Genomic DNA, 14,766 nt, shown 5'->3' on the forward strand with positions numbered 1-14,766 from the left:
CTCTTCTTTCTTTCTTGCATATCAGTTTAAGTGCTGAAATTATTATTACTATTTGTCCACTTAATTCTCAGTGATACTTCTACTGTGGTTTAGAAAACCTTCAGAAATATCAATCCAATATTCCATTTTAAGGCCATCATTCTTTATGATTATATATTGACTGTTAAATTATCATCAGGTTTCCATGACGGAGTTTACTCTCTACCAGACCCCTCATCCCTTAAAATCGATCTACAAGACATTTCTAAAATGCATCTGAAGAATCCGATAAAAATATACCTGTCAAGCTGATGGTCTTTGTTTACAAATGCCTATGAGAATGACCACAGAGTTTTGTCATTTTTCCCCTTTGGAAAAAAAGAGGTTAAAACAATCTCTGCCATACAGTTTTAAGTCACATTTTTATTTTACTTTTGTTACTTTGTTAAATATTTATATCTTTGGATTTATCATCAAAAATTAATAAAAATATCAATTGCCATCCTAGGTTATTTTCTTAGCTTTTGTGAACTAATAATTATGATAGTTAAACATTCTGTAAATTGTCAGCTTATCTTGTTTTGATGTGGAATGTTGGTTTTTGCAGGGATGAAGAACCAGGAGGCCAGCTGGTGACAGATAAGTTCCACATGGATTGGGATTCTGTGCTTGTTGACACCAATAATGTCATTGTAGCAAGATTTGATGGCAGAGGAAGTGGTTTCCAGGGCCTGAAAATTTTGCAGGAGATCCACAGAAGGATAGGCTCAGTAGACTCAAAGGACCAGATAGCAGCAGTGAAGTAAGTCGGGGAAGTTTTCCATAATGACAGAATCAAAATCACATAACCTGACCTGCTCGCTGACTTAGACCTTTCTGTTTTTGAGATGGAACAATTTTCAAAGTTAAGCATATAGCTCTATTTATTACATTCTTAAGTACCTATCACTCTTCTTGGTATAGTAAGTGAATGAATGCATTTACTCTCTGGATATATGAAATTATGGAGATATTGCATCACCATATTATGTAGTTAGAATATTCCGTAATGTTTATGCCAACAGTTAACTGTAATTTTTTTGTGTTATATTCATGTTCATATGTGATTGGGCACATATGTGTGTTGGTGTGTATGTATGGTTCTGTAGAGCAGAGTTCAGCATCAGGGGTCTTCCTCAATCACATTGCACCTAATTTATTAAAATTGGATTATTTGAAGCAAGGGCTGAGAAATTACCCTTGTCTGGATGGCCATCTTGTTTGGGGAATTCCCTACTTCTGCTTCCCATGTGCTGGAAACACACAGATGGACTGCCACACCTGTATGGCATTTACATGGGAGCTGGGTTATATGAGAAATGTTTTACCAACTGAACCATCTCCCCAGATCTAGTTCTAATTCTTTCATGTTACATGGTTACAGTTATCACACTGGCCTGGAAAAGGTATAATAAGAAAATTCATAATCTTTGCAACAGAAATCAGCTAGGATACTGTTTAAATATAGAAGTGAAGCCAGTAGATCTGAATATGGCTATAGATTTTACATTTATAACAAGCTCTCAGGTCAAAAGAGGCCACTGAACCATTTATTTTAGTAGCAAGACTTTGTAATATACATCCTTTCCAAATCACAAATCCCTAGCCATAAGGTACTGCTAATGTTTTTAAGGTGTGTAGGTGTGTGTGTGTGTGTGTGTGTGTGTGTGTGTGTGTACCATAAATAAATTCATATGTACATTTGGTTGAATATAATTATAGATATTTTTTTTTTCTTTTTCATTGCAGATATCTACTGAAACAGCCATACATTGACTCCAAAAGATTAAGTATTTTTGGAAAGGTAAATAGAAATAGTGAATCTATTTATCTTTCCACACATATAGATGTATGATATACATAGAGAGATGAATATACATTCTTTATCATACTTTAATCTTTTTTGATTACATTTTCAAAGACATAGAATAATTAAGATTATATACATTTGTTTCACTTACCAATTTGACAGCTATGTATTATACATCTAGTTGATTGTGGTGTTAATGTTCAGGGGAAAAGCCCTGTGTACATGAGACTTACCTTGTAGAGTGAGGAAGCAAACAATAAGCAAATGAAAAACAACAACAGCAACAAAAAAACATGACTGCATATAGTAAGAGTTGTAGTGAAGCAAAGAAAGATGCGTTGAATCTTAATAAATTGAATGGTCCTGAAAGGCTCTTTATTATTAGTGCTTTGAAAAGTTGTTTTTTTTTTTCTGCCAATATCACATAACTCTTCAAAAATGATGGCCAAGAGTGTAGTGTGCATACCATCCTCATACATGTATAATCATATTCTCAGTAAAGTTAGGTTCTGTTTACTTATTTATTTATACTTACTTACTTAGCATGGATACGTCATGTGTTGGGGCCATCCCTTCCCTCATCCCTGCTGCTATAGTCCTCTGCTCTGAGGCCAACCTGCACTGTCTTTATCAGTCCTGTTTCCCTGTTCTCCCTTCTTATCTTTTCTCTGTCCTTCCTTGCTTAAATTAAATCATATTGTTCTTTCTTCTTTTTTGTTTTCTGTTTCAATAAATTCTATGCTAGTTACTGTTTTATCTACTATTTAAAATTAGTTTTCTGGGGCTGAAGAGATGACTTAGCAATTAAGGCATTTGCTTGCAAAGCCAAAGGATCCTAGTTCGACTCTCTAGGACCCACATCAACCAGATGCACAAGGGGGTGCACACATCTGGAGATTGTTTGCAGTGGCTGGAGGCCCTGGCATGCCCGTTATCTTTCTCTCTTTCTCACTTTCAAATAAAAAAAAATATATATATGAAAAATAAAGATAAAAAAATAGTTTCCTTCAATTATTTTTAAATATCTGTATTTATTTTTAAATCAATGCCTTTAGACCCTTTTAGTTACTCCCTGAGGTACATTCCACTAGCAATGTTATTAAAATTTAGTATTTTATTTCTTAATTTCCAACACAATTCTACTCTCTCTGAATCCTCTCATTATCTTACTCTAAATGAAAGTATTTTGAACCTTTTCTCTCTGACTTTGATTTTACTTCAATAGTGGCCCTTAGAAACATTACTTATTTATGACGTAGGGAGAAAATGATGTTAAAAGCTTCCACATTTCTAAAACTTTTAGTCCAAATACATGGACAGTTAATCCTATTTGTCTACTATGACACTACAACCATACATTTAATTAATGCTTTATTTTGATTTTAGTATCTGAGAAAATTATGTTGAAATGTACCATTATGACAGGAAATATAGGGACTCAGCTGCATAATTTATGATATTGAGAAACTGCATCCACACTCTCCTTTGATATTTCTGCCTAATAATAAAAGTATTTAGAAAAAGCAATAGCAAACTAGATTCATTTTTGTAATCCAATTTTTAAGTTTATTCTTTCCTACAATTTTGGAATTATTCTACTAACTGGGTGAATTAATGTTTTGTTGTATGTATTAACTCTGCTTATGTCAATTAATTAATTTTACAATAAAGCTGATGATTTTTATATGAATATGGTAATACCAGGGAGGAGATTTAAACCAGTGGTATACCAACTGATTAGCATGGACGGGGCTCTGGGTTCAGTCTTCAGTATGGGGAATAAAAAAGCAAAACAAAAATCAACTGAGCAAAAATTATCTGACATTATTTTGAGTAGTACATTCTTAGTATATGTTGCAGTTACCTTCTTGCTGCTGCAACAAACACCTGACCAGAAGCAGCCTATGGGAGAAAAGGGATTATTTCTGGCTTACATATTCAAGGGGAAGCTTTATCATGGTGGTAGAAGCTGGCTCACTTCATCCTAAATACATAACAGAGAGAGAGAGTGAGAGATCAAAAAAGTCAGCACTCAGGCAGGAGAGATGGCTTAGTGGTTAACGTGCTTGCCTGAGAAGCCTAAGGACCCATGTTCTCCTCTCCAGATGCCACCTAAGCCAGACACACAAAGGTGAGGCAAGCACAACGTCACACATGTCCACTAGGTGGCACAAGCATCTGGAGTTCCATTACAGTGGCCGAGGCCCTGGTGTGCCAATTCTCTCTGTCTCTCTAATTAAAAAAATAAGAAAAGTAAAATAACTAACCAGAGCTCAAACTGTATCTCTACACACCCTGAAGATAGATTCAAGTTCCATTCCCCAGTGACACACCTCCTGGGCTCCACCAGCTAAAACTAAGTAGAAAGCATAAACTGACAAGATTACTTGAGGTTATTTGGTATGTTCACATTGGAGCCACCACATTCAGTTCCTGGCTGCCATAGATTGATGATCATCTTATAGTGAAAAATACACTGAGTTGAACTTCAAGAGTCCCATAGTTTTTAACAACTTTAACATTCTTCAAAATCCAAGTCTTATCTGAGATTTAAGACTGTCTTTTAACTCTGAGGCCTACATAACCCAAACACAAGTTACATACTTCCAATACGTAATGCACAGAGTAAACACTCCCCTTGCAAAATTAGTCATATCAAGGAGATAATGCACAAATTCAAAATCAATAGCTAGCAAACAAACATCAAACATCTATAGTTCCTGGCATCTATAAACAGTGACAAAATCTGTTTCCAAATCTGCCCTCCAGCTGGGCTGTTCACAATATTGTTGTTTTGTATAATTTACTTGTGATTTCTATGGCATAATTAAACTGGAATTGCTTTGGTTATGATTATAACTTCTTCCACTTTCTCACCTGGGTGACTTGGTTCATATTTTTTTCTTCTTTCTAAAAATAACATCAAGCACATATGTGGTTTATGAAAATTCTTTCACACTAGGATATATTACTTTCTCATGTAGCAATGTGAAATGTTTAGTCACAGTTTTTCCTAACTATTGCATCCTTATGCCTGGTATTGTTATTTATATTTTTATTTCGTTTTAAGTCTCTAAATATGTTCTGTAAATTTATATTGGATTAAGTGTGCTTCTGCCACAAAGATATTTAAATTGCTTGCTTCATGTTCTTTTTCAACTAAGAATCTCTTTGCCTCCAGACACAGGCACCTCATTGTTTCTCAGTCTGCTATTCAAACTTTCCTTTTCCTAAAAGGCTTTATCTAAATTTCAGCCTACTTAATGGTTTTGAAATGACAATTAGATAATTTAATAGAATCTTTATCAATATTTTCTGTATCTTTATTGATTTTCCACTTTACGTTCATTAATAACAGTGGAATATTTAAATCTTTAGCTCCATCATTTACATTCTTTCTCATTCGTATGGTTCTATTTCCTTAATATTTCAAAGCAATTTTATGACATATGGAAACAGTGTTTGTACAGTCACTTGACTATCCCATTAAAGTATTAAGAAACAATATTAGTTAACTCTGATTTGACACTTTCTTTTGAAATCTATTGTCATATGTGTTATAAATCAGCAAGTGTTATGATTTTATTTTCAATCTGAAAGCTAATACTTAAAATGGTTTAAGTAATTCTCAATCCTCTAGCTCTCTCATGTGGATTTAGATAGTCTGATAGGAATTATTCTCATAGTTCCTAACTATTTTAGGGGATGGTTGAGGTAAGGCCTCACTATAGCACAGGTTGGCTTCAAACTTGTTGTAATCCTCTTAACTCAGCCTTCTGAGTGCTAGGATAATAGACAGGAGTCACCACTCCTGATTCATCATTTGAAATGAACAAATTAAGGGAAACTGAATGTATGAAACTTTGTTTGACAGTTGTTTTTTTTTTTCATTCTTTTGCTAATGACTTTTTCAATAATCATATTCTATAGATATGTAATTAGTTTTAATTTAAAATACATATAATATATACAACCATTATTTATACAATTCTTACTGGGAACATTAATATATATATAATATAGAACTGTTAATTAGTGTGGGGTCATAATTATTGAAAAGGATTTTTTCATATTTTTCTCTTTGTTCCTTTGATTTGGGTGGTCTGAATAAGTCAGAGGAAGAATACAACATTTGCAATGCATGATGGGGATTTATACATTCAATTTTAACTTAGGTAATCCATATTCTAGCTTCATTGATTTATTATATCATCCTTGTACTTCAATTTAGAATAAGCAAGTATTAAGTTCTTAAATATCCCTAGAAGTTTTTCTGGTACAATCTGTATATTTTTTATATATTTTTTCATTGTCTTTCAAGTATAATATAGCAACTCACTTTGGTATTTTCAAAAGCTATTTTGTACTCACTGCTTACTCTTAAAATCACATAGGCTCACCTCTCTCATGATCCTTTCACCTTTCATCTGTCAAGTTCTCCTCATATTTTCTTTCACCTTATCATATCCATTCATTTGTTAATTGCTTAAATAACCGTATTTTTCTGGAGGCTAGGTCTCCCACATCCATGTGTGAGGAGGGCTATGTTCTCCCTCCTTGTCATGCATACATTGGGTCTCTCGTTGCTTCCTGACAAGGTGATAACCTCTGTACGAGTTATATTTTTGAAATTGAAATTGTACTGAACAATTTAACAATACTTTGTAGATAGATAAAACCGCATGATCTAGTCTTTCACACTATTTTATTTAAAATGCCATGATATGAGTTGACTCCAAGTACCAAAATTGAAAGTTGTTCAATACCATTCCTAGTAGTGATATGACAATTATTATTAAGTTAGTATTGGGGAGGAATAAGATGAATTCTATCACCAAGTAATTATGTTATTGGCAAATCATATATTTTTATGTTTGATTTTCAAGGTAGGGTCTCACTCTAGCTCAGGCTGACCTGAGATTTACTCTGCAGTCTCAAGGTGGCCTCAAACTCCTCGCGATCCTCCTACCTTTGCCTCCCTAGTGCTGGAATTAGAGGTATGTGCCACCATGCCCAACTTGACAAATCCTATGCTGCTGCAGTTACATTTTCATTGCTAGAACAAAACACCTGATTAGAAGCAGATGATGGGAGGTAAGGGTGTATTTCAGGCTTATAGTGTCAAGGGAAGCTTCATCATGTCTGGGAAAATCATGATATACCATATCTGAGAAGAAGTAGCCAGAGTGAACTGGCCAGCCCTGGTGAGCTGGGTTACAAAACTCCGCAAGGTCTGCTCTTGGTGACGTGCTACCTCCACCAAGGCTCTACTTCCCAAATTTCCACCAGCTGGGGATTGAATATTAGTCTTAATCAGAAACATATGAGGCTATAGGGGACATTTCATGGTCAAGCCATCATATTCTTTTATATTTTATTTACTGTATACATATACTGGTCTGTATGCATGTGTGTCCAGATATGTATAAATGCTAGAGGTTGACTGAGAGTATATCCCTTGATTACTCTCCTTCTTATTCACTGAAGCAAGGTAGCTTATTTTGAATAGCCATCTGCTCACCAGTCTGGCTAGTCTAGTAAGCCAACTTGCCTTGAGGATCCCCTGGATGCACCTCCAGAACACTGAGATTATAGATTATAGGCAGAACACCAGCATTTCCATGGGGGCTGGGACTGAAAGCTCAGGTTCTCACGCTTGTGCACCAGATGCTTTATACACTGAGAAATATCCCTAGTCCAAGTTTTTATATTTTTAATTGAGAAAGCTGCTCAGATTTTCAGACCAGCTTAAGCCATTTCTAGGATTTGAAGCATGTTTATTATGTAATCTAATCTAGAAAAAGTAGTATTGTAATAATTGTAAGGACATTTTATATACAAGTCAACCAATTAAATGCAGTATGTTACAGTGGGATTAAACTGTGTTAATTTTGAGACATTATACATTTTTATTTCTAAGTTGAGTTATAGGCATGATTCAGGGCAATAATCTAAAATTATAGAAAGTTTTTTTTTAAGTATTGTTATGAAAATATTTCCTCATAACCTCAGTACATATAAGGATAAAAAAATAGCATTATACACTTTAAAATCTACCTTTCTGCTGAACTTGATTTCTTACATTACTATTTATTTTACAACTTCCATATTTATAGAAAAAAAAAGATGATAATTCTCTCCACTCCCCCACTTTCCTCTTCACAAATCCACTCTCCATCATATTCCCTCTTCCTCTCAATTAGTCTCTCTTTTATTTTAATATCATCATCTTTTCCTCCTGTTATGTGGGTCTTCTGTAGGTCATACGAGGTACATAGAGGTCATGGATATCCAGGCCATTTTGTGTCTGAAAAATTACATCCTAAGCATCCCTATCCTTCCTTTGGCTCTTACATTTTTTCTGCTACATTTTCTGCAATGTACCCTGAGCTTTGGAAGGTATGATAGATATGTTTGAGTGCTGAACTCTTCTCTTTAACTTCTTCTCAACACTATGGTGCTTTTTGAGTCATCACGGTGCCAGTATTCACCTTCAACCTTGCTTGAGAAATGGTGTCTGGTTGTTTGACACTGCATACACAAGATTAGCTAGCCCACAAGCTTTCAGGAATTCTCCTGTCTCAACCTCCAATCTCTGCATAGTAAGGCTTCAATTGAAGATGATTGCTGCTGTGTGTGGCTTTATGTGGGTTCTAGGTGTCCAAACTAAGTTTGTTGAACTTGTGTAGCAAGTACTTTATCCATAGCCCCAGTATTCCTTATTCTCATTTATAGATTTGAGCATGTTCTCCTCTTTCCTACAGCCTCCTTTTCCCCATCCTATTTCCCTTCTTCCCTCTCTCTCTCCCTTCCCTCCTTCCTGCATTCCAGATTATATGTTGAAGAGAAATAAAGGAACATTGTACTTTCAATGTGACTTTCACTTAGTATAATGCTGTCCATATTTATCCATGCTGTGGCAAAAGGTATGACCTTCTTTCCTCAGGATGAACAATATTCTATTGTCCATATTTTCTTGTCCACAGTTTCTTTCTGTATGCATATTTAAACTGTTTCTATGTCTTAACTATTTAAAACAATACTTCAGTGTTACATAGGAGTGTATATATCCTTATAAAGTGATGATTTCATTTCTTTGTAATGAATTGTAGAAGAATAGCTATTGCCTGATATGCTTGGTCTACTTTAATTTATGTTCAAGCTTTTGTCTCTTCTTTAATGGCCATATCAAACTAAATTCTCACCCAGTTTCCAGAAGCATACAGAATTATCTTTTCTTCATACTATTGTTATACTTTGGTCTTTTCAGTAATGGCAGCCCTAACCCTATGAAGTATTATTTCAGAGTGGCTTTGATTTGAATTTCCTGATGATTAGTGTTGCAGTCTGGTTTACATTGCTAGTAGAAATCACCCAACCAAGAGCAGCTTCTGGGAAAAAGAGATTTATTTTTGCTCACAGGCTTTGGGGTAAGCTCCATGATGGCAGGGGAAAATGATGGCATGATCAGAGGGTGGACATCACCCCCTGACCAACATAAGGTGGACCATAGCAACAGGAGAGTGTGCCAAACACTGGCATGGGGAAACTGACTTTAACACTCATAAACCCGCCCCAAAAAGACACTCCCTCTAGGAGGCATTAGTTCCCAAATATCAATCAGCTGGGAACCTAGCATTCAGAACACTTTGGTTTATGGGGACAACTGAATCAAACCACCACATTTGGCCCCTGGCCCCCATAAACTGATAACCATATATGATGTAAAATGCAATGCATTCATCTAACTTTAAAAGTCTCATAGTTTTTTATCAATTCCAATGATGTTCATACATCCCCATAGTAAAAGATCTTTTAACTGAGCCATGATACCAAAAAATAATCTCAGAAAACCCATACTGACACAAAATAAATATTCACACTGCATAAGATGGCATTGGGCATAGCAAAGAAACATTCAACCAATACAAGATTTAAAACAACCAGAGAAAACATCAAACTCTGTAGCTTCAAGTCCAACAACTCTACCAGTGGCAAATCTCTAAGACCAATAATTCTAACCAGCAACAAGTCTCTGGTATTCCAATTCTGCCCCTCCAGCTAGGCTACTCACAGTCCTGGAAAACTTCATCAGGGCCAGCAGCTTTCCTTTAACAGCCATCTTGTGGTCTCAGCATCTCCTCTGGGTCTATATTGCAAGCCACGATTCATCCTCATGGCCCCATGGGGTCTCCATGAAGGCAACCAAGAAAACCTGCTTCACACTGCCCATGGCCATTTCCAAAGCACAAGACCATGTTGCAAACTCAATGACTCTTTTTTCTTGCATTTCTTATACTCTACAATACCAGGTAGGGTGCCAATTTGTTAATCCAGGGGCGAATAAGCAGACTTTGAACAGGACGACAGTCCTTGAACACTCGGGCCCCTTTAAAAGAATCAACATTCTTCCTGTTGCCCCAGCACAGGTCAGCTACCCCAGTCTCAAAGGTTGTAATCTCTCAGTTGCAGCTTAACAGGCAACAGTTCACCCAAAGATTTTTCTTTCTGTGTCATATCTGCTCTGCCCACACCAGTTCATTTCTACACAAAGCAACCCTGCACAATTTCTCAGGACATGGGCATAAGAGAAAACTTCTCACACAAACTGCTAGCCCAGTCCAAGCAAAGCTCTTTCTCTCCCTCATAAGCCACACCTCACAGTCCCTAGTTCTTACTGCATTTAGGTCTTGCAGATCAGTCCAGAATCAAGCTTGTAGCAGACAGCTTCAGGTTCATTGAGATGAACTTCCAGACCAGGCACAGTTAGGGAAGAAGGGATATTTATTGAAGCCTAAGATCCAGGGGAAGTTCCATAAATGGCAGAAGAATCTTGCCTGCTTTCACAGGACCAACCAGAGATAGAGAAGCAAAGGCCAAAAGCCAAAAGCCACAGCACACTTGAGGAACTCCAGCTAGGTACACTTTGCATATCTTTAGATCTTCCTTAAGATCTACCCAGTGACATTCCCTCCAGCCAGGTGGCTGCAGAATGCAAACTACAAACAAATAAATAGCTGAATATATTGGGGGCCATCTATTCTATTCAAACCACCACAAAGCTGTACTTACAGCACTTCAATACATCTCTTAGGCCAAGTTTCAAATCCTCCCACATTCCTCTTGAAAATCAGCTCCAAAAGGCCAAAGCCACACAGTCAGGTGTCTAGCAGTAATCCAACTCCTCGGTACCACTTTATTGTTGCTGTCCGGTTCACATTGCTGTTAGAAATCACTGAACCAAGAGCAGCTTCTGGGAAAAAGAGATTTATTTTGGCTTACAGGCTTGAGTGTATGTTCCATGATGCTAGGGGAAAACAAAGGCATGAGCAGAGGGTGGACATCACCCCCTGGCCAACATGAGGTGGATCATAGCAACAGAAGAGTGTGCCAAACACTGTCATGGGGAAACTGGCTATAACACCCATAAACCTGCCCCAACAATACACTCCCTTCAGGAGGCATTAATTCCCAAATATTCATCAGCTGGGACCCTAGCATTCAGAACACCTAAGTTTATGGGTGACACCTGAATCAAACCACCATATTTAGTTATGCTGAAAAACTCTTCATGTCCCCAATAAACACTTTTTAATATATTTTATTTATTTATTTATTTAATAGAGAAAGAGGGAGAGAGATAGAGAGAGAGCAGGCACACCAGGACCTCCAGCCACTGCAAACAAACTCCAAACACATGTGCCCCCTTGTGAATCTGGTTAACATGGGTTCTGGGGAATCAAACATGGGTCCTTTGGCTTTGCAGGCAAACATCTTAAACACTAAGCAATCCCTCCAGCCCTCAATAATCATTGTAATTCAGATAGTCGGCTTGCTTTAAAAAAAAATATTTTATTTTTATTGTTATTATTCAGTGCTGTGGACTGGAGCTTAGGCCTTCAGCATGTTAGGTAAGCACACTGCCACTAAACTAGGACCCCAGCTCTTCTGTGCTCAATCACTCCTAATCGGATTAGATCACTTCTTGCTTATTAATTTCATCAGTAGCATTTCTGTGTAAATTTTGAATATTAATCATTTTCAACAAATGGTTCATAATGACATTCCTAATCCATTCACTGAGTTTCAATGTGTTGATTGTTTCCCTTCACATGCAAGAAGTTTCATAATGTGATGTAGTCATATTCATTTCTTCTTTGTATTTGAACTTTGTTCATGACAGACAGGAAGCCATTGCCAAAGCCAGCATCCAGGAGCTTTTCCCCATGTTCACTTCTAGAAATATTACAGTATTATGGTATCTTGTATGTCTGTTGGGTTGATATTTTGGGTGATTTTTTAATACTTTGAGAGAGAGAGAGAGAGAACTGAAAACAAAGTCAGTTACATGCACCACCTTGTCCATCTGGCTTATGTAGAAATCAAATCTGGGTCCTTAAGCTTCACAGGTAAGCCCCTCAACCACTAAACCATCTATCTCTTAATTGATTATTATGTGTGGTTGAAATTTCATTCTTTTATGTGTAAGAATATCATTTTCTCAGCACCACCTATTCAATAAATTTTTTCCACTTTTCATGTCCTCTTGGTGTTCTTGTCAAACATTACTTGACTGTGTAGTTTTAGATGTATTTAGATCTCTTTGTTCCTTCCACTGGTCAGTGCAAATGTTTTCACACCAGTAATTAGATTTTCAACTTTAAAAGCAATTTTTTAGGCTTTCCCATCCTTTGGAAGGCAAAGATCTATGTTTCTTGTTTCATGGAAATAATCAGACTCTGAAAGAAATGAAAGTGAATTAAAAATAAAACCCATGTAAATATCATGCTAATCTGTCAATTTAGATATGCAACTAACCTACAAGTTATTATATGATAGAAAGATGAAATACAATTCCATAGACTACATCTTTAGTTTATTAATATTTATTTACTTATTTTGGAAAAGGAGAGGAAAGAAAGAGAATGGGCATGCCAGAGCCTCCTGCCTCTGAAAACAAACTCCATGCTCATATGCTGTCTTTTGTTCATCTTGCTTTATATAGGTACTAAGGAATCAAACTCAGACCACTAGGCTTTGCCAGCAAGAGCCTTTAACTGCTGAGTCATTTTTCACCCATCTTGTCCTTTTTTCTACAAGTTTCTACAAGTTTGTTAAAATAAAAATAAGATAAATCTGTATTTCTTCAAAATTAAATAACAGAATACCTAAGAAACTTGGCCGTATGTGAGTCATACAAATAATTTTAAAAAATAGAATTTGAAATATAGATGTGGATAAGTGGTTGAAGGTACTTTCTTGAAAAGCCTGATGGCTTATGTTCAATTCCCCAGTACACACATAGAGCCAGATGCACAAAGTGGTATGTGCATCTGGAGTTTGTTTACAGTATCAGGAGACTTGGTATGCCTGTACTCTATTTCTCTCTCTCTCCCTGTCTCTCTCTTTCTTTATCATTCTCTTTCTCTCTCTCAAATAAAGAAATAAAATATTTTTTAAAAAATAATCTTGCTTTAAATCAACTGTATCCAAATGTTTAGAATTAAGGACTCATTGTCATACTTTCCTATATCTTTCAAAGTATTCTGAAACCATTAGTGTGAGAAACATTGTTCTACATTTAACTAAAATTAATTTTAAAATTTTGTAGCTTAGAAGGGATCAGTCAATCCCTTTAAATTATTAAATTCTCTTCTGAGATATTTCTAATCAGATATTAGGCTGGAGAAACTCGACAGTGGATAGTTTTGAAGACTATATTGTTTCATTTGTTCAAAAAAAATCTCAAGATGATGTTTTAAAACCACATCCTCTACTTCTATCTTCCAACATAACTCATTGTATCTCAACTTTAATACTAATTGTATGAGAAAAAAGTAAACAAGAATGTCATTCCCTGCCCCTCATTATATATAGTCCTAGGAAGGACTGGCTACAACAAAAATCAGATGAATAAGAGAAAAACAGGAATTTAGTAACATGTACCCTTCCTCTATGTGTGAAAGATAACTGAGCTAGCCTGGCCTGCTTGCACAGGCTGTAATCCTCACTGTTTTGCAGGCTAAGGCAGGAGGAGAGCAAGTGCAAGACTTGCGTGCGTTATGCAGAGAGTTCAAGGCCAGCCTGAACAACTTAGGAAGACCCTGTCTATGGAGAGTATAAGGAGGACTGAGCATTCTGCTTAGCTGTGAGGCACTTGTATTACATATACAAGGCCCTGGGATTTAATCTCCAGTTCCTGAAAACAAACCAAAATCATTAAAAAAGACCAGAAAAAATGGTAAATTCCTGAGATCTTCAACAGTGGACTTAAGTTGTATTCCACTCCAGACTTAAACACCATGTTCTCTAAAGCAAAGGCACAAAGTCATAGGGACACCAACGTTGGCAAGCCCTCCAGGAAATGCACAGTATGAAGTATTTCTAACTCACTGCGCAGAGCTAGTTAGCACATTGCCCCAAGATGAGAAACTAGGGATTTCATTATTCTTCTCTTCCTGGTTCAGGGGAGAGACATCCTCACAAACCCCATCATTTACATAAAGATGGGAACATCTCTTATAACAGATCAAAATCTTGCTTGGCGTTATTTTTAGAACTGCTCCTATGTCTGCCATTTCTCAAAATCATCATCATAGCACTTCTTATGCCAAAAAGTCTTATTAACTTCAATGTAGAAAATTCAGTTTTGCTAGTCTGATTTTGTAACAATACACCTTTTCACGACAAGGAATTAATAGCAGAGTCTGTAGCTATAATTATAGATTTCACATGGTTTACTTTCCTTTCCTAAGCACACATATCATTAATATTTAAATATTTTATTAGAATCTACATTGAATTTTCTTACAGTGATATATAATTTAAATTGGGCTTTATTTCTCAAACTTCAAGTTATTTGGGGCAGTTCCCATACATGTAGTATGAGGTCTTGGAAAAAAAAAAACATTTTTTATGATATATAACTTATTTTATAT

At 36.1% G+C, this 14,766-nt stretch overlaps 1 protein-coding gene across 1 annotated transcript in view; it reads left to right on the plus strand.

The window, feature by feature from the left end:
- The window catches only part of Dpp10 (dipeptidyl peptidase like 10), a 557,899-nt gene that overhangs the window by 532,997 nt on the left and 10,136 nt on the right, over positions 1-14,766 (plus strand). The window contains exons 16-17 of the mRNA XM_045149057.1: positions 587-781; positions 1,768-1,822. Coding sequence (XP_045004992.1) covers positions 587-781; positions 1,768-1,822 — 250 coding nt within the window. The remainder of the gene's footprint in view (positions 1-586; positions 782-1,767; positions 1,823-14,766) is intronic.

This window comes from Jaculus jaculus, chromosome 5 (assembly GCF_020740685.1).
Source record: "Jaculus jaculus isolate mJacJac1 chromosome 5, mJacJac1.mat.Y.cur, whole genome shotgun sequence".
Taxonomy (NCBI): Eukaryota; Metazoa; Chordata; class Mammalia; order Rodentia; family Dipodidae; genus Jaculus; species Jaculus jaculus.